The sequence below is a fragment of the Urocampus carinirostris genome, chromosome 1, assembly GCF_059441175.1.
Source record: "Urocampus carinirostris isolate Australia breed hairy pipefish chromosome 1, RoL_Ucar_1.0, whole genome shotgun sequence".
NCBI classification, from domain to species: domain Eukaryota; kingdom Metazoa; phylum Chordata; class Actinopteri; order Syngnathiformes; family Syngnathidae; genus Urocampus; species Urocampus carinirostris.
Window position 1 is genome coordinate 54,206,858 of NC_142349.1, and position 25,948 is coordinate 54,232,805.

Sequence of the window (25,948 nt, forward strand, 5' to 3'; positions counted from 1 at the left end):
CCATACTCCAACAGTCAGTATTGCATTAACTTGGAAAAAAAAGTTTTTGGAAAGATTTTTTGTGGTATATAGTTGATTTTTCTGTTACAATTTTGGGAAGGCTTTACAAAAAAATGCAGAATATATTTCAGAAAATTGTATCCAATTTTTTACCATTTTTCGGATACCCCTGGTTCAAATTTGGACTTTTTTTTTTTTTCAAACAGAAAAATGAGTCTGAATAAAAGGAAAATAAAATGAAGGTTTTTATAAACATTATTACGAAAGACTCAAAATATATTCTTAAAGAAAAATATTTGGAATGGTCAGAAAAAATACGATATTCAGTGAGTAAAAAAAATTATAATAATCATCTGAAAAATAATTATTTTCGAAAAAAAAGAGTATTTTTGATAAACACTGAAAAACAAAATTTCAAAAAAGTAAAAAAAATATTCTGAAAAACAGAAAAAATTATTCCAAACATTGGGAGAAAAATATCAAAAACAAAAAATACAAAAACTAACCAAAAAATACTAAAAAAAATACAAAGTATTTAGAAAAATATTTTAAAGGTAATGTAAAAACAGACAAAAAGTCTTAAAGTCGAAAAAACAAATCTGAAGAAATATTCTGAATACTGGAAAAAATTGTCCTCAAAAACTGAAAATCAACATTTTCAAAAAGAAAAAAAAATATTCCCAAAAATGTTCATTTAAATAAGAAATCCTAAAATGAGAGAAAACTATTCTGAAACACAAATCCCCAAAACTGAATTAAGAAAATTGCATTTTCTTTGGGTTCACTTGAGTAGTGCTCCTCACTATCATGGTGTTTTTAACTTTTAGGGTCTTTAATTATTTTATTTGTTTCGTTTTTCACTCTTCACTTTAACCTCCATGCGTGGACGTACATGGCCATGAAACAAGAAGTTCGGGTCTTAGGAAGTTGAAACTTTTTTAGTAACAGGAACGACAACCCAAGTCGTTTAGCCTCTCTGACCTCGCTTTGATTAGTGTCGGGTGGCCACAATTAAGTGGACGGACAATCAATCTAATTTAAGAGAGCCGTAATCCCGTTACAGGCGGCGACCGGACACCTATGCCGGGACTCCAGGTGACCAAAGTCGGGACGGAAAAGGGCCTTTTGGTCTCTTTGGTGGTGCACTTCCTCTGACTTCTTTGTTCAGTGAGAGGTAGTTAGTGCAGGTTATCGTTATTTCTTGTTTTTATTAAGTTAGTGTTAGCGTTTCAACACATCCTGTGTAGTCTTCCTTCATATTATTGTTCAATTACAGCAAGTCTCTGTGCCTGCGTCTTCCTCTTTCCTGTTTTGTTCAATTAGTGTAAGTGTTCAACATATCCCGTATTTTCTATTTTATATATCTGTTTAGTTAATTAGTCTCTGAACTTACCCTTGTGTGTTACCTTTCTTTCATGTTGTGTGCAGTTAGGGATAGGTAGTATTCCAACATATCCTGCGTAGTGTTGGGAATCAATATTAAAACGTACCGTTTACCAAATTGTTCGAATTAGTTATTTGACTCCATTAACCAAACACAACCTACATTCACCCAACAATTTATGCACGCTCGTTTCTCGAGGGTAAAGATGAACAAGAAAGCCGACATTTTTCACTAAGTGTACTCCATCGAAAACGGCCGATTTAGCGACGTTGGAGTCTCTGGGAAGCCATCTTCTGAAGTCCTTTAGCTTTCTCCCCGCACAATGGCGTGCCGACGCCTCCCATGGGCGTGCCAAAGAAACCCCCCCTGGGCTTCACCATCTCGTCGAAGCGCGTCGCATTGTCTGGAATACTCAAAACAACGCCTGCCGTCCTCCGTCAGAGTCCTGTTATCAACAGAACTAGTCCAAATATTTTCCATTTGGAACAGCTCGACCTGTCATTGAACTAAAGCCTACTCAGCTAAAATCTTCATTGCATTATGAGTCAATCGTATAAAATCCTTTATAGTCAAATGTATAAAATCCTTCAGTAGTTATTCTTTCATGTTTTAGTTAAGTTAGAAATAGTGTTCCAAAATATTCCGTGTTGTCTTCCTTCCATGTTTCGTTCAGTTACAGTTGGTCAGTTTTCTTGCATTATATCTCATGGTCTCGTCAAAATGGCACTCTTGCTGCTGTTCTGTCCATGTATCGGAATGTTTCTTTTGTCGTCTTACTTACATGTTTTGTACGTGTTAGAAAATTATGTTGTTGTTCTATCAAAGAGTATGTTTTCTGCACCCTCCTTCCTTTTGTGTTTTGTTCAGTAAGAGTCAGTATGGCACTTGACCATACCCTCTTTTTTTCCTTTAATATTTGGTTCATTTAGATCCAGTTGGTGTTTAAACATGTCATAGCAGGGATGCATAGTGGGGCCTTCTTTAGAGTAGCTTTGATTTATTTGAATCCTGCAGTTCCTCGTACACTTCCTTGCTGTGTTTCTGTACACTTTCCATCACCTCTTCCTTTTCTGCCAATAAATCTTATCCTAAAACCTCATTTTATGTCTACATTTATGGGATCGGCTTCCTTGGCCACACCTGAACCTGACAAATTCAAGATTCAACTGTCAAACAGTAACGGTCATAAAATGTATTTTTTCCCCCTCAGGTGAACAAAGTACATACCATTTTCCTATTCACATGTAGCATTCACATGAGAGCACGTGCGAGCGTAGATTTGCACGCCAATCATTTGAGCGATCAAGGTCGATTGATTGATTGATTGGTGGCGTTGTGATTGACATGTAGACTTGTGTGTGTGTGTGTGTGAATGGGTAGGTGTGAAGCACATTGTAAAGCGCTTTGGGGGGTCTTCATTGACTTGAAAAGCGCTATATAAAAGCAGACCATTTGTTTGAAATAAGAATTAAGTTTCGTTTTAGAGAACAGGCTCTTTCTGTCGTGATTACCTAACTGGAGCCACCTGAAGTATTCAGCTGGCGTGCTGGATTGTGCTTCCTGATTGGTGGAAGCTTTCTACTTAAGCTGTCAGCGTCCAGAGATGGACGTTCGAGTGTACTCCTCGTTTCCATGAGTGAGCCTCCAACATTCAAGGTACCCACGATCCCTTTGTCTATTCCAATCCTGCTTCTCGTTGCCTGACCCTTTTCTGTTACAAGTTTACGATCTACTCTTCCGCCCCGGCCACCGACTTACCTGCTACGTTGCTCGTCACGCGTTTCACCACGGAGCTGCCATTCCGTCCAAAGAGGCTTTCTGCTACCAAGACCCGACGTCTCAAGCCTGCTCCACCGAACCTTGTCCAAATAAACTATAAAACTGACGCTATTGGATCCGAGTGCTTGTTCTGGTCCCTGACACTTTCAGCCTGGCTCACTGAAAAGAGCTGGCTCTTTGAGCACCCAAACGGTTCTTTTTATTATCATTATTATTATTATTATTATTATTATTATTATCACTATTGTTATTATTTTGTATTACCCTGAATAATGAAACATAATGCACCAAAATGAAATAATTTTGTAAATGTATGATGATCCAATATTATAATAGCCTTTATTTCGAGAGAGAAAAGGAAAGAAAGTAAGATTAAATGAGACAAAATGAGAAAGGAAAGAAAGAGATGGAGACAGAAATAAAGAGAGAAAGAAAGGGGAACAGAGAAAAAGATGTAGAGAAAGAGAGACACAGAGAGTGAAAGTGATATAGAAGAGAAAAGAAAGAGTTTAGAGGGAGAAAGAGAGTGGGAGCGTTTTGAAGGTAAAGCGAGAAAACGAGGGAGTGAATTAGAGAGGGGGAAAGAAAGATACAGAAATAGGATTAGATAAATAAATAGAAAAAGAGGAGTGTTATAAAGGCAAAAAGAGATGAAAAGAGAAAAAAACAGTAACAGAAGGTGAGAGAGAAAGAAATAGACAGAAAGAGTGATGGAGAGGAAGAGAGGGAATAAGAAGGAGAGAGAGACAGAGGAGAGAGAGAGAAATTCAAAGAAGGAGACAGAGAGAGAGAGAGAGAAAAGAGTGATAGGGAGAGAGAAAGAAAAAGAAAGAGAGAAAGCGAACAAGTGTTTTGAAGGGAGCCGGCGCTCTTTGTTCACCTCAGCGAGTCAGTTTGCAGAGCCGTTACGTCCGCGAACGATACATCACTGGTCCCAACGAACGAGGTGTACCTGCTTGCCTGGCGGGACCGCGCCTCTGTAGCCGCGCGCGCGCACGCCTCATGCTGCTGTTGCTCATCTCTCTCATTTTTTCTCTTTCTTTTTTTTTCTCTCTCTTACTCTCTCTCCCCTCTCTCCCCTCTACGTGAGCATCCTCCTCAATTCTCGTCGCTTCTTCTCGTTTTCCTTCTCTTTTCCCCCCCGAATGGAGTCAGGAAGGCAGACACATCGGAAACAAGCACGCCGGTGAGAATTTTTATTCCTTTGTTTATTTTGTGTCCCCCGCCCGGAAATAAATACCACGTCTTTGTTATTAGCGCCCCCTACAATAATATCAATAATAATTAGACAACAAAACGCCCATTCCAGCTCTTTTGTTGTCTCATCTGGGACTCGTATTTAATGAGCGCACCCCCGCCTACTCGCGGATTCCCCCCGTTTTATTTGTATTTGATCAAGCCAGTTGTATTTTGTTAAGAATAAATGTGTGTGGCCACAGTTAATTAACGCCGTTAATTATTGCTTCCAATGAAGATAATATGATGATATTTGTGTGTGTATGTGTGTGTTTGCGTCGGTTTCTGTCATGCGAATAGTTTAGTGTTGACGTTATTGAATCGTTTCGAAACCATCTGGGACGAATTGTAAAAACAAAAAAGAAAGCATTTGCGGGGGAACTTTTACTGTCAGAACAACAAACATAACAATTCAAAACACTCTATGCGGTATTTTAGTCATCTTAATGGAATATAATTGTTTTTATTGTTATTGATAACAATAAGAAAGATTGTTTACGACGAGATTTTACGCGGCACTACGGGAGGAACATATGATAAATATTTTTTAAAGAAACAAAATGAGATTAAAAAAAAATATCAGGAAAGAAAAGCAATATTCACGAGATACTATAATACTAAGAACCAAAGACAGACGTAACATATTTGTGTCTTTGTCAGCGTGGCAACTTCAACAGAACAAAAAAATGAAAGAATATCCCTTAATCGTAGACACAAATTAAGAGTTTAGAAAATTATATAGTTACAGAAAAGGTATGGGGTAGTGTAGAGAAACAGAACAAGGAAGTGTACTTGGATCTCCTAAATTCAGAGACATCAACGCTGTTCTGGCACAGGCTCAACAACGCATCCTAACAACATCATTTCAAAACACAGACTAAATCTCAATTAACAAAACATGAAAGGAGGAGACGCAGGATATGTTGGAATACTATCTATTTCTAACTGAACAAAAAGACAACAAAAGAGGAAGATGAAGAATATGCTGGAATTCTAACTAATTCTAAGGAACATACTCATGCATGGACAAACAGATACATAATCTTCCAACACCAACCAACTTCAACAGAACAAAAAAATGAAAGAATGACAACACGGGATATGTTGGAATACTTACTCTAACTGAACGTAGACATGAAAGGAAGACAACAGAATATGTTGGGACACTAAACAGCGCAAACTAAGGAACAGAACATGAAAAAGGAAAAAACAAACACACGGACAAAAATAGGACCATGTTGTAATATGTTGAAACGCCAACTGGTTCTAACCCAACAAAACATGGAAGACAGTGGACGCAGAGAAAACACTACCATGTGGACAGAACAGTTCTATGAAAGAGAGACAACACTTATAATCTATCCATGTGTGACTATCTTTATTGTCTCTTTTCATGTTTTGTTAAGTTACAGATGGTTATCATCCAAATGTATTCCGTGTTGTCTTCCTTTTATGATTTGCTTAGTGAGAGTTACTTGTTTTTCAACATATGTTGTTTTCTTTCATGTTTTTGTTCGAATTGAGTTAGCGTTCCAAAATTCCCCCGTTGTTTTCCTTTCATGTTTTTTTCAGTTACAGTCAGTGTTCCAATATCGTCAAGTCAAGTCATGTTTATTTGTGACGCCCTACATCACGAGAATTCTCAAAGCGCTGCACTGACCACAGTTGATTGCAAACCTATTATGACACCATCCCCTGATCTAAAACCTACATGAGGGCAAGGAAAAATTCAAAACCTCAACATGAGGTAAATAAAGTAATGGTGGAACTTTTAAATATCCCATACGCGTGGCAGGTAGCCTGATGGGTTTGGCTGGATCATAATGGCCACTCCACTCCTGTCTGCAGTAGCGCATTCAGTGGATGTAGCAACCGAAGCCAGGTTAGGTAGACATTTTTGGTAGTGGTTAACGAGACCCAAGTATGATCTCATTTGAGACACATTTTCAGGTTTGGGTGCTTCAATATTCTCTTGTGACTTACACAACGAGATAAATATTACTACACAAATACCACAAAAACACTACTACAGAAGTATTACCTGAAAGATACTACAAAGCTACAACTACAGCAGGGGTGTCAAAGAGGCGGCCCGTGGGCCGGATCAGGCTCGCTAAGGGATTGAATCCAGCCCGCGAGACAATGCTGAGGGAGGTGCAAGAGAAAAACAAGCTGCAGGTTGAAATATGTCCGCTTGATGTTGCCAAAGCCAGACGCCTATCATAAAGATGCTGTACTTGTATTTCTCTCTCTCTCTCTCTCTCTCTCTCTCTCTCTCTCTCTCTCTCTCTCTCTCTCTCTCTCTCTCTCTTTTCTTACTTGTTTCTCTCACTCTCTGTCTCTCTCTCTTTCATGCTCTGTCTCTGCTTTTCTCTTTCTTTGTTCCTCTTTGTCTCTTTCTGTGTCTTCTTACCTTCTTTTGCTCACTCGTCCTTTTTTCCTTTTCTCTCTTTCTCTCCCTCTTTCTTGCTTTCCCTTTCTCTCTTTCTCTCCTTCTCTTTTTTCTCTCCTCCTCTCTTTTTATTTGTCTCTGGATTTCTTTCTTTCTACCTCTCTTTCTTTCCCCCTCTCTCACTATTTCTCTTTTTATCTCTTGTCCTCACGTTCTCTGTCTCTCTCATTCTCTTTCTCTCTTTTCTCTCTTTCTCTGTCTTTTCTCCCTTTCTCTCTTTTCTCTCTTTTTTCCTTTCATCCTTTCTTTGTGCCACCCTTTGTGTTTTTTTTCTCCCTCTCTTTCTCTTATTTCTTTCTCTTTTTTCCCCTTTCTCTGTAATTTACTAGTGCGGTCTCCGAGAGTATCATGTGGCCCCCGAGTTAAAATGAGTTTGACACCCCTGAACTACAGTAATACAACAAAAATCTATGTTGGAAATACCAAGGAAATACTACAATAGGGCAACTTCAGAAGGGCTTATTGCATGTATGCAACGTTATCTTTCTTCATGTTGGTTAATTAGAGTGAATGTTCCAACATATCTTGAATTAAAATTTACTGTTTTGTTCTGTTAGAGCTCGATGTTTTCGGAACATTGGGTAGTGTGTCGATCCCTGCTCTTTCATTGTTCCTTCTGTTGGAACCAATTGGTATTCCAACATATTCAGCATTTTCTTTCTTTTAATGCTCTCCAGTTAGAGCTATTTAGGTTGTTTCACATGTGAGTATTTTACCATGTATCTTCATTCTTTCATGTTTTGTTTAGTTTGTTCTGTTAGAACTAGTTGGTATTCCATCATAATCTGCATCTTCTTTTTTATGGTTTGTTCCATTCAAACTGTTTGAAGTTGGGATTGACGCATTATCCTCATTATCTCGTTTTCTGGTTTTGTTCAGTTAGAGCTAATCAAGGGGCATTTATTATATTCCATGCTTTTGTTGGGCAGTATTTTTAAACATGTGTTTATCTTTTTACCCATTTCTTTGTTGTTCCGATTTAAACCTATTCAACTTTATTATTTGGAAGGAAGGAAGAAACATTTTGATCTTGATATAAAAAAAGGATTTTCTATCAGTCACTATTGGGGACAGTACCCTAAAAAAAGAACAATTTGTTTCTGTTGACTAAGAGTGGAGCAGTTGATTGACAGCTCTTCTTCTTCCCGGTCTTCAATTTTTCATGTTCCGTTTTTTGCAGCAGCCCAAACCGGCGGCGTCCCCTCCCACCGTGTCCCTAAATGACCCCGGGCTGAGGCCAGGGGTCTGGCAGGGGCCCCCCGGACCAGACCGGACCATGGCATGCGGCCCGAACCGGGAAAGCCGTACTGACCATGGGACTACGGTCCAGGAGCGCGGCCGGCGGCGCCGAGGACCCTAAGAAGGACCCCCCTGACAGGGGGGACAAAGATGGCACCCTGTTGGTGGTGGCCCCGGACTACAAGCGGGGGTCTCAGGGCACGGCCTTCGGGCTCCTGGCCAAGACCCCCCTCAACTACAGCCGGCCTCCCAAGAGGAATAACGCCCGCAAGAGGAGGATCCAGAACCTGATCTATGATGCCCTGGAGAGACCCCGGGGATGGGCCCTCCTCTACCACGCCTTCGTGTGAGTCTCTGCCCTTACAATTTCAAATTCGTTCATGATCCTAGAAGAAAAATGTCAAAAATTGAGATACGCTGTATACAGCAGATGCTATACTCGATGCAACGGGTCAGATGTATCGACATTTCGTTCTGTGTACATTGTTACAAAGAATGACAATACAAAGGAAATTATTATTATTATTATTATTATTAATATCTATAATAAGAAAATGTGTTATATCTATCTGATAATTATTTCTACATATGTCTTTTTCACATGATAGTGACTATTAAACAAATAATATACACTAGGACCCCTCACAATTCAAACACGATTCAGGAGGTACGATTGTCGCTGAGTCCCATGATAAAGGTTTCTTCCACTTGTTTCCATTATTTCCTTCTCTAGCCACTTGTGTTAGCCACTTGGCTTCAGGCTATGGCTTGCTGCTAACCAGTAGTTTTATCGTTTACTCGCCTTCCACAGTTGTTAATGAAGGTGAACATCGCTGAGTTCCATGATTCAGGCATTTTCCCTCTTTTTTTCAACTGTTTCCTTCTCTAACCACTTATGTTATCCGCTTGGCTGCGGGTAATGGCTTGTCATGAGAAGCTACTGTTAGCTCTTTCATGTAAGCAAAGCTTGGTTTACCAGTCAGTGTCATTCAGCAACCACTGCTAAGTTTTGAGACTCAGGCATCTTCCATCTTTTTGCCACAGTTTCCTTCTCTAGCCACACATATGAACTGCAAAATTAAAAAGACGACAATCAATCATATTTACTAAATGTTCTTGAATGCCTCACTAACATACAATTTTGCTGCACTTCCGAAACTGCTGGCTTAAGCCAATTAACCAGATGAGTGCTACATCGAAGAGGAAATGAAATACAGACAAAAAGAGAAGTTCTTTTACCTGTAACACAGTGTTGCCAGCTAGTTGCAGGGCACACTGAGACACAAAACCACTCACACATGGACAATTTGGAGTCACTAATGACCTGGCATGCATGCAGACACAGGGAGACCATGCATACTTTGCACAGGGAGGCAGGAAGCTGGATTTGAACCCCAAATCTATGAACTGTGGGTCTGACGCTCTAACCACTCAGCCCCCCTGGTTGAAATTATGATGGACACAATTAGTCCGTATAAGTAAATATATTTTTAAATGAAATTGTAATCCTGTAAAGTTATCCTCATTTTGACTAGAGTTGGTTGGCTGGTTGGATCCCTTAACCATTAGGGTGGTAGGGCCACCTTTTCCTGTGGTGTGTCTTGGGCAAGTACAGCCTATATGTACCTGAAATCTTATTACGTCTTTTTTCCTGTAACTATAACATAATATAATTATTTTTTTCTGGTATTCCAGTAACATAACCCCCTTACATATATTCCGTTACTCCCCAACCCTCTATGTGAGTACTAAACTATGTGTGTGTTACATGTAATTACAGTATCTATTAAAATTGAAAAGATTCCGATTCCTTTGAATTCTTTTCAATGCTTGAAATTTTCAAATTGACACAATCGAACGGCGGCAAGCGCAAACGTCCAACGGGCAAACGGCAAACGGCAAACGGCGAGACACTGACGAGGAAAAACATTGCAATAACACTCGTGAGTCAGTTTTCGCCGTGGCCTACTTCCAATATGGCCGCCGCATATGCGAAGACTGGCGCCGGTTAGCCTCGTCGCTGCCACAGCTGGCAGCCGATAGCATTGACGCCTAGAGCGACGCTAACATTTGCCGCCGTGCTAAAGGTGCGAACGATCCGCGAATGTCCGATAAGCCAAATAAAAGGGCGTTGATTGTTAGCACTAGCTCTAAACCAGACCTGAGTACTCTGGTTCTCGAAGGACGCATTTTGGAGGTTCCTCTTTTTCATCTTAGGTGATAGAAATTATCAGCTCGCTAGCAACAAATCACCTGTATTAGAGCAGAAAACATCCAACATCAAGCAGGACATGCAACCCTCCAGGATCGGAGTGCCCAGGTCTGCTTGTCACGACCAGAACGGAATCATGACCGAATTGTCTAACGTTAACCACAAGTTTATTTGATAGATAGAGGAAGGGCGGCTCCCGCGATCCGGTGCTTGCCGGACGCGGGAAGCAAGCCGCTCACAAAAATCGGATCTTGATCCGAATACGGAAGGGGATCTTCCGTAGCGGGAGATGGCGGTGTCAGGGACGAAAAAAACAGGTCGATAGCCAGGACAGGAGAGCAAAAGCGTGGTCGGGATCAAAAATGGGTCGTAATACGGGACGGGAGAGCAGACTTCATCGCCGTGCTGCCCCCTTTGATAACATAAAATTACTTTCAATCACAGTACTTTAGACTATTATTTTATTTTTTGATTGTTTGTAAAACGGCAGCACGGCGGCGCAGTGGTTGGCGCGTGTGCGGCACAGTTCTGAGGTCATGGGATTCAACCTCCTGTGTGGAGTTTGCATTTTCTCCCCGTGCTTGCGTGGGTTTCCTCTGGGCTCATCAGTGTCCTCCCACATTCCAAAAACATGCATGTCAGGTTAATTGGCCAGTCCAAATTGTCCCTAGGTTTGAATGAGCGAGTGAATTGTCTGTCTTTGTGTGCCCTGCGACTGGCTGGCAACCAGTTCTGGGTGTCCCCTGCCCACTGCCCGAAGATAGCTGGGATGGGCTCCAGCACCCCCGTGACCCTACTGAGGATAAGCAGTGCAGATAATGGATGGATGGATGGATGGATGGATGGATGTTATCAAAGGTGTGTGTGGTACTAAATTGCATTTATAAGCAAATATTTTTGATGTTTCAGAAAAGTTATATAAAATGGTTCGGTCTATGCTTGACCTAAATTGGTTCTTTTTTGACCCAACAGTATAATAACACTGTCCTACTTTCAATGCCTTGTTTTTTTCACCTGGTGTTGCACAACATTTTTCATTTATTTATTTGTAGCTTTGGGCATCGTCCTGAAAATCGTGCTTAATACGTGCCGATCAATGCCAGAATCACCGCCAGTGTTTAAGAGCGTTGTTAGCGGTTACGATGCGGTCGCCATTACTAGTATTAGCAGCTAATCAAATGTAAGAAAATGAAGGTGTTGTCCGTCCGTCAGGTTTTGACACGTCATGATCGATGCAAACGATTAGCCGGCTTTTACGTGGGACGTTTTGACGCTCCCGCCGGGACTCGTTTTCAGGGCGTCGTGGGACACCGTCGGCCGTCGGAAAGCACTTAAGTGCACGAGAGGAAGGGCTACGAGCGCTCAGCTGTCACATTAGAGCGCTTGTGCTAGTGCTAATGCGGCAGGAAGGAGAACTTAAAAAAAAAACTAGAAAACTTTTTCCAACTTTTGCAATTCTGGGTTGAAAAATAGTCTGCAATCCAATATGTTCCGGTCCAGAGTCTTCGCTCTGAAAACGCTGGTCTACAAGTGATCCCAAGAGCCAAGAAGAGATCCGCAGGTTCGAGAGCGTTCTCCATCCGGGCCCCGGTGCTGTGGAATGCTCTTCCCCCTGAGATTCGATCTCCAACCTCAGTGGAAATGTTTAAATCTAAGCTTAAAACATACTTCTACTCTATAGCATATGAATAACCTATATCTTATGTTGACAATATATGTGTATTATTTGCCCTCATGTAGGTTTTAGATCAGGGGATGGTGTCATAATAGTCTGTAGTTTGCAATAGTCTTTGATCTGCGCAGCCCTTTGAGACTCTTTGTGATTAAGGGCTATACAAATAAACATGACTTGACTTGACTTGACTTGACATTATCCCAGATTGCATAGTACTGCAATCTGGAGCCAGCAGAAGGCATTTTTCATCAAACCTGGAGGCTCTTTTTTGCCGTGTTTCCATCATAAAGTAAACTGCACTTAGGTGGCCGCGGCCCACTATCCCTGATTGTATATTGCTGCAAATGGAACTGGCAGGGACCACTTCTGGGCTTGGCGGCTCTATTTTTGCCATTATTGTAGTTCTTCTTAAAATGAACTTGACTCGTGCGGCTGCAGGAATAATTTTTGTTGGGAGGCATGCTGTTCTGGCCTGCCCCAAAATAACCGCACGGTTGTGGCTTAAATCCATTATCCCCAGTTGAATATTGCTGAGAGCAGGGTTCGGCAGAGTGCATATGGCTCTTTTAACATTCGGGTTGCCGACCCCTGGGCTAGCTTGTTGTCGTGCCTGCAGAGCCTGTTAAAAATAGTACTGGGGCTTTACATGTGCTAATTGTGCTTAATTTATTTCTTTGATTTATAGTGTTAAAATGTTATTGTTTATCAAAGTACTTCAATTTACTTTGTTTATTCTAACTTATTTTTAAAATTAAATGTAATTTATCGTTGATTGGATGAACCTTGATAATTTTATGATCTGATTGAATAGTGGCTTAAAAAAACAGTTACTCAAGACTTGAGTAGTTTTTTTACCAAGTACTTTTTTACTTTTACTCAAGTAATTATTTGGATGACTACTTTTTACTTTTACTTGAGTAATATTATTCTGAAGTCAAAGTACTTTTACTTGGGTAAAATATTTGGCTACTCTACCCACCTCTGTCCCCAGCCAACTGTTGATGGGACTAGGGGCAGAGAGAGCTCATTTGTGGAGGAGTAATGGCTCTTTTCCCCCCCATTCTTTCTGCCTGATATGTAAAGCTCCCGTACAGCCGCCATCCACGATCTCCAAATCCATGTTGTTGCAAGCGAGGACCGATAGATGGCACTTTTGTTTAAAAGGCTAGCTTTCTGGACTCCCTAAAATGAAATGCACTGTTTTGGCTGCGATCCATTATCCCTTTGGTCGAATATTGCTAAAAGCAGGGGCAGACAGAATGCATTTTTTCAGGTTCTGTAACAATGTGGCTCGCCTAGAATGAACTGCACTGTTTTGGCTGCAATCCTTTATGCCTAGTTGACTGTTTCTGAGATCTGGCGCTGAAAAAGCAAATTGTGTCACGGCTCTTATTTTCCCTCACAATTTTTGCTGCAAGTCGGGGCCGGCAGACCACAGAATTAAATTGATGGGCTGCGTCCCTGATGTCTTCCTTTCATGTTGTGTTCTGTTAGAATTTGTTGGCATTGGAACACTATGTAATTGTACCTCTTTTTGGTGTTTTGTTCAATTTGAAGCAGTTTGTATCGTAATATAAAGTCTTCCTTTCATGTTTTGTTTAGTGAAAAATAACCTGCGTTCCATCATATCTTGCGTCTTTTTCCTTTATTGTTTTGTTTATTTAGCTCTAGTTAGTGTCGCAGAGATGTATAGCCGGGCCTGTGTTAGAGTAGCTTTATGTCTCTGTATCTTAGCAAATGTTCTGTTTCTGTACACTATTCTATAACAATTATTTTACTGTAAACAAATAATTTTCTAAAATGTTATTTTATGAGCTCATTTACAGTGCATCTGGAAAGTATTCACAGCGCTTCACTTTTTCCACATTTTGTTATGTTACAGCCTCATTCCAAATTGTATTAATTTAATCTCTTATCTCAAAATTCTACACAAAATACTCCATTATGACAATGTGAAAATGTTTTTTTTTTTACTTCTTTTGAATTTATTTAAAAAAGAAAACTAAGAAATCACATTTACATAAGCATTCACAGCCTTTGCTCAATACTTTGTTGATCCACCTTTGGCAGCAAATACAGCCTCAAGTCTTTTTGAATATTATCCCACAAGTTTAGCACACCTAAATTTAGGCAGTTTTGCCCATTCTTCTTTGCAATTAGTCTCAAGCTCAATCAGGTTGGATGGGAGACGTTTGTGCACAGCCATTTTCAGATCTCTCCAGAGATGTTCGATCGGATTCAAGTCTGGACTCTGGCTGGGACACTCCAGGACATTCACGAAGTGGTTCTGAAGCCAATCTTTTGAAATCTTGGCTGTGTGCTTTGGGTCGTTGTCCTGCTGAAAAATGAACCTTCGCCCCAGCCTGAGGTCAAGAGCGCTCTGGAGCAGGTTTTCATCCAGGATATCTCTATATATTGCTGCATTCATTTTTCCTTCTATCCTGACTAGTCTGCCAGTTCCTGCTGCTGAAAAACATCCCCACAGCATGATGCTGCCACCACCATGCTTCACTGTAGGGATGGTATTGGCCTGGTGATGAGCGGTGCCTGGTTTCCTCCAAACATGGCGCCTGGCATTCACACCAAAGAGTTCAATCTTTGTCTCATCAGACCAGAGAATTTTGTTTCTCATGGTCTGAGAGTCATTCAGGTGCTTTTTGGCAAATTCCAGACGGGCTTCCATGTTCCTTTTACTAAGGAGTGGCTTTCGTCTGGCCACTCTACCATACAGGCCTGATTGGTGGATTGCTGCAGAGATGGTTGTCCTTCTGGAAGGCTCTCCTCTCTCCACAGAGGAACGCTGGAGCTCTGACAGAGTGAACATCGGGTTCTTGGTCACCTCCCTGACTAAGGCCCTTCTTCCCCGATCGCTCAGTTTAGAAGGCCGGCCAGCTCTAGGAAGAGTCCTGGTGGTTCCAAATGTCTTCCATTTACGAATAATGGAGGCCACTGTGCTGATTGGGACCTTCAAAGCAGCAGAAATTTTTCTGTATCTTTCCCCAGATTTGTGCCTCAAGACAATCCTGTGTCGCAGGTCTCCAGACAGTTCTTTTGACTTCATGCTTGGTGTTTGTGCTCTGACATGCACACTCAACTGTGGGACCTTATATAGACAGGTGTGTGCCTTTCCAAATCATGTCCAATCAACTGAATTTACTGCAGGTGGACTCCAATTAAGCTGTAGAAAGATCTCAAGGATGATCAGTGGAAAAAAGATGCACCTGAGCTCAATTTTGAGCTTCATGGCAAAGGCTGTGTTTACTTATGTAAATGTGATTTCTTAGTTGTCTATTTTTAATAAATGAAAAAAAAGTAAAAAAAAAAAAAAACTTTTTCACATTGTCATAATGGAGTATTTTGTGTAGAATTTTGAGATAAGAGATTAAATTAATACAATATGGAATGAGGCTGTAACATAACAAAATGTGGAAAAAGTGAAGCGCTGTGAATTCTTTCCGGATGCACTGTATGGTCACACAAATGGTTTAACTAGACTGGAAGTGACTCTTCCCAAAGTAACTGGAAGGAAAAAGCCAATTAAAATGGAGACAGACTAAGTCAAGCAACTCTATGAACAGACTTGTCATCGAAACTTGCTCCGATCAAATGAACTCTCTTTAGCGAGAGTCTCTTTCAAACGTCGGATTTTGCAGTTAAAAAAAATGCCGACTCCGGAGTCGCGTTCTAAGCGACGGTCGGAAGAGCGTAAATCAGGCGCAAGCGAGGGTGGGCCACATTAATGCCGTTCTTTATTGCCGTCAGTGTTAGCCAACGCAAGACGTGTTTTATGGTGATTGCCACTCGGCACAAGAGCGACTTTATTAGCGGCCGATTTCATCACCGGATGTCAAGATTGTCTTTCCGACGCTCTCCTTTTCAAGTCAAATCGTTCAAACTCAAATCTTTCGTCAACTCATTAATTTTTCATACTTGAACCTCGGTGTATTACGGTCTCCCCTACTTGGCACTTTTATTATTGTTCCATCTACGTTTGAGTGCATATATTTTGTTGCTTTTTTCGTTTTGTTAAGTCAGAGCCTGTTAGAGTTCCAATATATCACTCGTGTTCTTTCTTTTATGTTTTATCAGATGGTGCTTGTTAGTTTGCTTAATTATAATACATGGTCTTTTCATCATGGCACTATCATTCTTGTTCTCTTTACATATGGGAATGTTTCTTTTGAGATTTCTTTCATCTTTTGTTCTGTTTGGTGTTTGGTTAGTTGTCTTTCTCTTCTGAGTTGTTTGGTGTTGGAGCATTATGTGGTCGGTATATCCACGAGTGAGTATTTCCCTGTGTTTTCTCCTTTAAGGTTTTGCTCAGTGCAAACTACTTTTTGTTCTAACATATCCCGCATCTCTTCCTTTCAAGTTTTGTTCATTTAGATCGAGTCGCTATTCAACCGTATCCTTTGTTCACTTCATCTTTTGTTCATTTACATGTATTTTATTAGTTTTCAGCTGAGTGTTTCTCATTTCCGGTATTGTTTCAAAACCCAAAATATTATTTACGGAGTTTATTTTATGGTTAGAGTTTGTTAGTGCTTTAACATATCCAGCATTGTCTTCTTTCATGTTTTGCTCTGTTTAAAAGTTATGTTGTCCTGTCCACGCGTGAGTATGTTCCTTAAGCCCTCTCCCTTTTATGTTTTGTTCAGTTACAACGAGTTGGTATTCCACCGTATCCTGCGTAAGCCTTTCATGTTTTGTTCAGGTAAATCAAATTGATGTTTTAATATTATGTAGCTGGGATGTGTCTTCGAGCATGTGTTTATTCTTTGAATCACGACGATCCTAGTAAACGGCATTGTTTAGCTTCTGTACACTCTCCGATATTGATACCTTTCCTGTATATGAATATCTGATTTTGTGTCTACATTTATGGGATCCACTTTTCCAGCCACAGTTCTAACTGAAAAAACATGAAAGGACTAGGACACAGGGGACATTAGCACACATACGGACAAAACAACGATGAAAGTACAGTAAATGACAAGACATTGAAATACAGTAAAATGCAGGCACACGATCTAACTTTAACTGAACAAATGGCAAAACAAAGAGTTGGATCACTAACTAACTAACTGAACAATCCTGATCCGCGCCAGAGAATTTGATACTCACGTGCAGGAAAACACAGAAGATCGATGGGTGGGAGGTGTTGTTTTCTTGGAGGTAGGGTCTTTGAGTAGGACCCTGAGGAGGATGCGCTTACTGCCTGAAATGAGATCTGCATTTTGTAAAAGAGCTACTTAAAACCTCAGATGACCCCTCACGGGATTTCTTGGGGACAATGTGGATTTATGTAAGCAAAGTCTGTCTTTAAAAAACAACGATTTTCGGTACATCGTTTGGTCGTTGTGAAGTATTTAAAATGCAGTTTCCTTTCCTTTCGGTAGCTTTTGTATCCGTTTTTTGCATGTTTTTAAGCCAACGACAGAAAATAAAAGATTTTTTCATATTCTTACAAGTCCAACTTGTTTACTGTTTACATTTTATGTATCATCTGCATTTCTTATTTACTTATACTTGCTTACTTTTTTCTTTTACTTACCTCCCTCATTAACCTTACTTATGCATCCTCATTACTGACTTATGCTCACTTAGAATTACAAGATACTCATACAAATTATTCCTTATACTTCCTTATTACTTAATTATCGTTCTTACTTTTACTTAGTAATGTTTTCTTATACTTACTTTCTTACACATCCTTATACTTTCTTATTACTTAATTATACTTACTTACTTTTGCCTGTTTTATTTTTAACTTACTTACACTCACTTGCAGCCTGCTCACCCTGGAAGGGGGACTACCTCATGTGCGGCCCCTTTTCAAGGTTTCTTTATTTCCTCATGCTGAGGTTTTCCTTGCCCTCATGTAGGTTTTAGATCAGGGCATGGCGTAACAGTAGTCTGTCGTCCGTACAGCCCTTTGAGACTTCTTGGGATTAAGGGCTATACAAAAAAACATGACTTGACTTGACTTAAAAATACGTATACTTGCACCTACTTATTACTTACTCATACCTACTAACTTAAATTTGTAGTTCCTTATTACTCACCTATACTTATTTACACTGTTGCTTACTTATAGTTACTTATCAACGCATACTTACACTTCCTTGTTACTCACCTAAACTCTCTTACACATATGCTTACTTACAAATAATTATACATACTTACCAACACATACTTATATTTCCTCATTACCTATTTGCTTACTTACACTTATTACTTATACTTTCTTTTTACCTACCTATACTCCTTATTTTCACTCATTTACTAATGCTTACTTATACTTCTTTATTACTTACTTTTATTGACCTATTTTGACTTACTTACACTTTTACTTACCTAAGTACTTACTTCCTTACTAATACTTTGTTTTACTTATTAATACTTATTTATTACTTACCTATACCTAATTACTTATACTCACACTTATTTTCCCTGCTTACTTTTTTATATTTACGCTCGTTTATACTTACTAGTATTTACTTATGCCCACTTATTTCTTTCTTGCTTTTACTTAGTTACTTATTTATACTCATTACCTACCGATACCTATTTATTACCTACATTCTTTTGGTTGATTGGACTGGGTTACTTATGCTTACTTATTACTTACTTACACATTTCTAACTTTCTTTTGGTTGACTACATTTAATTTCCTATTACTTACTTCTTACTTATACTTACCTGTTACTTATTACTGACTTATAGTTACTTACTGTCCGTCCGTTTGTTTGTTTGTTTCCCTTTCAATTAAAGTGTATTTATTCCTGCCCACTGCAAACAACCAACAAAATATTCATCACACTAATGTTGACGTCTTATAATAATGAAGTCATTTTTGTCCGAGGAATTTTGAAAGGAAAATGCTAGACAGTCTGTTCGAATTTATATTTAAAAACAATACCATATCGAAAAGAAAAATTATTATTTATCAAAAATAAATGTGATTTGTTCTCTATGGCCTGTTTATTTCAGTATTGTGCAAAAATGTAACACTGAAAATGGAGGGTAACTGGGCAAGCGCGATCCGCATCAAATTTCCCGTTGGAGTGTCCGTCCGCTGACTTAGCACTCCAGCTTGAACGCTGCTCATCATTTATTCATCCACACTCGCTAAAAAATAAATAAATAAAACGAGAGAAAAAAACATGCTTCTTAATGGAGCTTGGCGGCACACTTCCTACTCCGGCGGCACACTTCCTGTTCCTGGATGCCAGGAGTTTTCTGATTGGCTACCAGAAGAGGCGGGTCCGTTGCTTTTCACTCATCTCTTTGAAATGAGACACCTCTTTGCCCCGCCCACAAAAACATTGAGTGCAAAAAACCCGACAAAATCACTGTGAGGGATAATTGTTAGTTTTTATTGTAAAAGTTAGCCAGGGATCTCTGCTTGTATTCTGTGTATACAGACGCTCCCCTACTTACGACCTTTTGACTTACGAAAAATGGCAGATATGAACATTGCATGCAACTTGCACTTATGCTAATGCTAGCCACGTCAAAGCCAGTCTCTATTGTTGTTATATAAATACAAATTTCGAACACGTCATTTCAAATGAAGGGGCATTAACGTCTTGGCCTCTACTAACATGCACCTGTGAAGTATTTCGCAATCCAAGCTTGGTTTATTATTATTTTGCATATCAAGTCATATTAATTTGTATAACCCTTAATAAATACTTGATGTTGATGCTGTCATTTCTGTATTTCACTGCTCGAAACAGTTATACTATTGCATACGAGTAATTAAGCATTTTAGGAGGAGATCAAGGTTCTGACAGACAAGCTGAAAGAGGGTGTCGCCATATGCAGGCAATACACAAAGAGGTAAGTATTAGTTTCAGGAGCGAGCAGCAGCAAGTCAACTGCAGGAGAGAGAGTGGGAAAGGTGAGATGGCACAACATTCATTTGGAGGGATGCTGCTGGAAATGTGAATTTCCCTTCGGGGATGAACAAAGTATCTATCTATCTATCTATCTATCTATCTATCTATCTATCTATCTATCTATCTATCTATCTATCTATCTATCTATCTATCTATCTATCTATTGTAAAATTGTGCACCTTTTTCTGAGTACAGGACATTACTGTAGTGCTTCTTTCCACCACTACCGGCGTGTGGTGGCGCTGTGAGAGATCACCCAGCATCCACCCTGAAAAAAAAAACGGCTTACTCCTCCTAGTTCGTGTCCAAACATTCTCTACTGTATCTCCAGCGTGCTTGGACATTTTTATTCTTTAATATCTCGTGTATCCATTCAATAAGTAGCCTAGATGGTAGGGCGCCCGCTTTGAGACTGGGAGGTCGCTGGTTCGCGCCTCGGCCGAGTCATACCTAAGACTTATAACATTGGTAAAATGGCGGCGCCCTCTGTTGGCTGCGGCTGCATCGGCTCGCTACAACGGGTCAGGTGTATCGACATTTCGTTCTGTGTACATTGTTACAAAGAATGACAATACAAAGGAAATTATTATTATTATTATTAATATGGTTAGTGTAAAGTGTAAAAAAGAGGCGAGCTGTTATTTTTTAAATGAAAGTGGAATAAGAGAGCTTGATGCGGTTGAGAAAATGGTCGGATCGCTTTTAACTACGGTCGAGGACCTCTTGAAGTGCATCTTCCATAATCCCACGTCAAACTTGTTTTTTTTTTAATAGTTTTTGGTCCTATATTTTCCATACATAAGGCGCACCGGATTATAAGGCGCTACAATGGGAACGTCGACAAAACAGTCCGATAGTTCAGTCAACCTTATTACCCCCTTAACATTCCGAAAGCTTGCAAAGAAGCAAATACTGTACGTGTCTCAGACATGTACGGAAACAGTATCTGTACGATGTCACCAATCACTCAAATGCATCCTTCCAAATATCATTCGGAAGGTTAAAGTCTTGGGATTCAAGAAATGCCAAACATTTCTTAGTTTCCATTTAATTTTTTGCTGCCAACTGTGTGGACAGCAAAGTGAGAATTTGATTGTGCAGGGAAACGAGGTTCTTTACTGTGCATATGACAATAAACACTTTGAATTTAATTTAGTTTAAAAATAGACTCGTCACAGAAACATCAAGATCGTTCTAAAACAAGATACCGGGAAAATATAAAGCCGCATAGCTCACCTAAGTTCTCTTGCAGCCATCACGTTCAATAATGATACGTAACCATGGTCTTCTTACAACCATGAGTGTAGTAAATCCAGGAGAGTAAAATATTGACAAATACAGAATAGTAAAAAAAAAATGTTTTCTCTATGCCGTGGTGCGTGATTCACATTCATCTTTTTCGGCCAATTGCAGGCTTTGTTTCGCCCCTTTAGCCCATGCGAGCCTGTAAATGATAAAAACGATACGCCCCCTTTACCTCCGAATAACTTTAGCCAATAGTGACTGATTCAAATGATGATTGACACATTGGTTAGGAAATGAAACGCCGGTATATAAATCCCAGCATACACCGCGGACGACTTCGCCTTCAAGGGAAAATCTAGTCGGCGGCTGCTTGCCTTAGTTGCAAGACTTTGCGACTTAATATTGATCCATATATAAGGCGCACTGTATTATAAGGCGCATGGTCAGCTTTTGAAAAAAATAAAGGCTTTTAGGTGCGCCTTATAGTGCGGAAAATACGGTAACCGAAAACAACAGCTTTGAATAACTGTAAATGAACTCCAATTAACTGTAAATAACTTCTAGGAAATTATAAATTATATTTAACTGAAAACAACTGCAATCAAATAGTTGTACATTCACTTTACTGTAATTAACTTAAAATACCTTTTATGAAATAGCTCTGCATAAATTATGATCTGAAAACAATTGCTATGAAATAACTATTAATTAAGTAAAAATAACTGCTACGAAATAACCCTAAGTTAATGACTATGAACTAAAAATACAACAATAACAAATTAACCGAGCTGTCTAGCTTTTTTTGATACTACGTTAGCTCATTTGTCATCAATTCTAAATCCCAAATAGCTTTGGAAAAAAAGCAAAAATACACCAATATTGCGCAATGTCCAGTAGGGGGGTGTACCTGCAAGGACCTTCCCTTCCTGTGATGGGCCCAAGTCCACAGGGAGGACTTTTAAACCTTTTTTATATTATTTTCAAGGCCGAATTTGCGTCAGCGCTGCAAACCCAGCGGGGGGTCTTCAAGGGCGGCAGAGGACACCACTTGGGGGGGGCGCGATCAGAAAATGCTGACGCGGCAAGTTGGATTTATTTTGCAAAGGCACCAATGTTCTCGTTTTTTGACGCCACAAGCACTTTTTTTCTTTCTGATGTCACTTGCGCTTCAACTTCCTGTTAAGAAAAGCAGAATGAATTGGCACACCCTGGAGTGACGCTTTTTTGTTTAACGACATCATTATTTGGTGGACAAATTGGCATTTATTTGAGTTAGGCGCTAACTTAGCTTAGCAACAGTTTGGGGATGTGAAAGAGATTTTGCACTTTTCATCACACATTTAATAATTTAAAATACATTTCCCTTAAATAAGAACAAGAAAATGTAACATAATGATTGTCGGATGGTCAAAGACTCAAAGTTGGCAGTGTTAGTGGATGATAAAGAGTTAAAACATTAAAAAGTCTGGGAAGCTAGTTTAGATTAGCAACAATTTCAAGATGTGAAAATAAAATAATTAAAATGAAATAAATAATGGGAAAGTGTAGCTTGATTACTGTTGAAAGGTCAAAGATTCTAAGATAAAGCCTACCCGGAAACGCTGGTGTCAAAGTTAGCGTCCGGCAACATTAGCAAAGAGAAAAAACAACACAATTTTGATCAAGTGAAAGAAACTGTGCAGTTTTCTTCGCGCTGATTTTAGATTAATAGAAAGAATAGTCTTGAATGCTTACATTGATGCTAAAAAGAGAAGCAAAAACATGATAACCATGGAAACGAGCTTGCGATTATCAAGAAATACGTAGAGGCGCACTGTTAAGTTGCGTGGCCGTTACTAATCGACAATTTGGCTAATTTCTTATTGAGGGTGGTGTCCATAATTTCAAAATATTCTACTTGCTTAGGTCCCGGTCACACAGCCGTTTGCGTCTGTGTCGCGGGTAAAATGTTGCGTTTTTTTTTTTGCCCGTGGTTGCCCGCCATGGAAAATGCGCAAAATTGGCCAACCCGCTGTTCATCGGTGGTATGCCCGCAAAACAGACGCCGGCGACTGTTCCGCTTCCTCATCGCGTCATTTCCGCGTCATTTTCTCGTGTGGACCACGGGTATAAAAGCTCCCACTCCTACGCAAAATCACGAGGTAAAAGTGGTTGTAGTAGCGAGGGGATGCAAATCTCGGCAGGGATGCATTTCTCGGCATAACACCGGGCTGTAGAAATCATAACCGCTCAAGACACAGTCCCGTGAAGATCAAGATTTCAAGCTATGGCACCGAAGAAGCCAATATGTTATTATTGTAATAGTTTTTCATTTTGATTTTATTATCTTGTTATGAAATGAAAATAAATGTCAAGAAATAAAAATGGATTAAGACGAGGTCACTACGGTGACGGGGATCCATGTCTACCCCTTGACGTCTCGAGCACAACTGACGTGTGCTCGGCAAATCGCGCTGTATATACGCGGAGAAAGGCGTTTGACCGTCACACGCGTAACACGCTAATTTCACGTAATAACACCGCGATACAGGCGCAGAACATGCTATTACCATGCTCCACCCACGATTACCCGCTGAAATTTCCCATCCTACCCATGTGTAACCACGCCCTGGCCGCGGCCAGAGCACGTCGTTCCGCGTCATTTCCGCGTCATTACCTCGTGTGCCGCCCGCGGTTAACACGTGCTCAAAGTTTTGAGCAGCTCAAAACTTTGTTGCGCGGCCAACCGCGTGTGAATTTCCGACCGCGAGTAAAGAACTGCTGTATCTCGTCTATATGGCGGTCTCAAAGCGTCCAACAGCGCCCGACAACGTCTGCTTCACGGCCAGAAATTTCTGGCCGTGATTCAGCCTCGATACGCCCGTGAAAGGCTGTGTACCCTTTCTCTCAAATATTGAGCAGTGCAAAACTTGTTCGCGCTGCCAACCGCGCGTAAATTTCCGACCGCGTATTAAGCACTGCTGTATCTCGTTTGTATGGCGATCTCAAAGCGTCCAATAGCGTCCGCCTCACAGGCAGAAATTAATTTCTGGCCGTGATTCAGCCGCAAACGGCTGTGTGACCGGGCCCTTACACTAATTTCTGCCTAAAATCATCACAGCATCCTCTTTCAAGCTTCTTTTGTTGCACGTGCAAGTATTTAAAATTCTTATGCGCTCTTGAATAAAGTCTTCCCTTTTCATCTTTTTTGGGTTTTGGGTTGGCATTTGAACTATATTTGAAACGGTCCTTTTCTTACTTTCACCATTTTCATCCTAGAAAAAAAGAAATTAAAGTCTTCCCATGCCCCCAGCCACCTTTCCTCTAGCGTAATGCACTCCTTGATCACCGATAATAAAAGTACGATAAAAGCAGATAGGCTGGGCAAAAAAATATATTAAAAAGATGGATATACATATGAGCAGCACGGCGGTGCAGTGGTTAGCGCGTGTGCGGCACAGTTCTAAGGTCTTGGGAACCTCCTGTGTGGGTTCAAATCCAGCTACCGGACTTCCTGCGCGGAGTTTGTATGTTCTCCCCGTGCTTGTGTGGGTTTCCTCCGGGCACTCCGGTTTCCTCACACATTCCAAAAACATGCATTTCAGGTGGATTGGCCGGTCCAAATTGTCCCTAGGTGTGAATGAGCGAGCGAGTTGTCTGTCCCTGTGTGCCCTGCGATTGGCTGGCAACCAGTTCAGGGTGTCCCCTGCCCACTGCCCGATGATTGCTGGGATGGGCTCCAGCACCCCCGCGACCCTACTGAGGATAAGCGGTGCAGCTAATGAGATGAGATGAGATGAGATATACATATAAAAATGCTCTTCGAACTTTGTTGGGCTTAATAGAGAAACAATTTAGTTTTAAACTTTTTAGGGGCACTTCAATCTATGCACCCCACTTTTAAAGATGAAAAGGTGATTAGAGCAACAACATTTTTTATGGGTGTGACAATCTTTGCAAGTGGAAATTTTTAATCAGTTTTGATCTTTATCTGCTGTTTCCTCTCCCCTCCACATTCACCCGCTACTCCACTGTACCAGCTCAAGTCATGTCACACCAAAGATGAATAGGATTTTATTGTTTTCTTCATGGTTATATATAATGCCTTGTAATCATTTGCAAGTATATCTCACCATAGATAGTACCTACAATATATTATTTTGTTATTTTAATGTTTTTAATTGGGTTACCAGGGGTTGGGAAAGCATTAGCTATTTAGGTTTCTATCCCCTATTCTACGGCAATTTCACTTTGTGATCCCGACCCCAGGATTGATTAAAGTTGTATCCCGGGTGTCTTCTTTTTTATGTGAGCGGAGTGACGATGATTTCCAGAGAGGAACTATGTCCGGCAGCATCCCATTGAAGCGAAGTTATTAGCTTTGCGCTCGCCACCTCATTAACTTTTCACTTTACAAAAGCGTAGAATAGAAGATGAGAGGGACGCCGGGTGAACAGTCGCCGTGTCTCTGAAATTGCCAATTCCTTTTTTCTCAAAATGTGACCAATCCGAATCGTGTCCCCGTATCCCCGTAAAGACCTGTGATTTTTTTTTCTTTCGACCGGTTGCTCGCTTGGCCCGTCATCGATCGGCGGCGAGTTCTGTGAGCCAGCCGTCGCCACGGCAACCCCCAAACTGGTTGCCATGGTCACCGCCCGGGATGGGCGAGCGTCGGCACGCAAACACAGGTCGTGCGGTCACGCGTGTGGCACGCGATCATGCATGACACACTCTAACATCCAGTTAGCATGTTAGCCACAAAGAGTGCGTGTGCCTGTGTGTATTTGTTGTGCGGCATAATGTCATCCTGTTGGCCGCACAAAGAGTCAGTTGCCTGGCAACC

At 40.5% G+C, this 25,948-nt stretch overlaps 1 protein-coding gene across 3 annotated transcripts in view; it reads left to right on the forward strand.

Annotated features, from left to right (window-relative positions):
* Window positions 1-4,165: 4,165 nt before the first annotated feature.
* The window catches only part of kcnq3 (potassium voltage-gated channel, KQT-like subfamily, member 3), a 63,386-nt gene continuing 41,603 nt past the window's right edge, over window positions 4,166-25,948 (forward strand). For 2 of the 3 annotated variants that reach the window (XM_088345436.1, XM_088345450.1), the window contains exons 1-2: window positions 4,166-4,349; window positions 8,032-8,436. In XM_088345436.1, the coding sequence (XP_088201562.1) occupies window positions 8,165-8,436 (272 nt within the window). In that variant the 5' untranslated portion in view covers window positions 4,166-4,349; window positions 8,032-8,164. The remainder of the gene's footprint in view (window positions 4,350-8,031; window positions 8,437-25,948) is intronic. The other variant, XM_088345444.1, reaches the window with a different exon arrangement.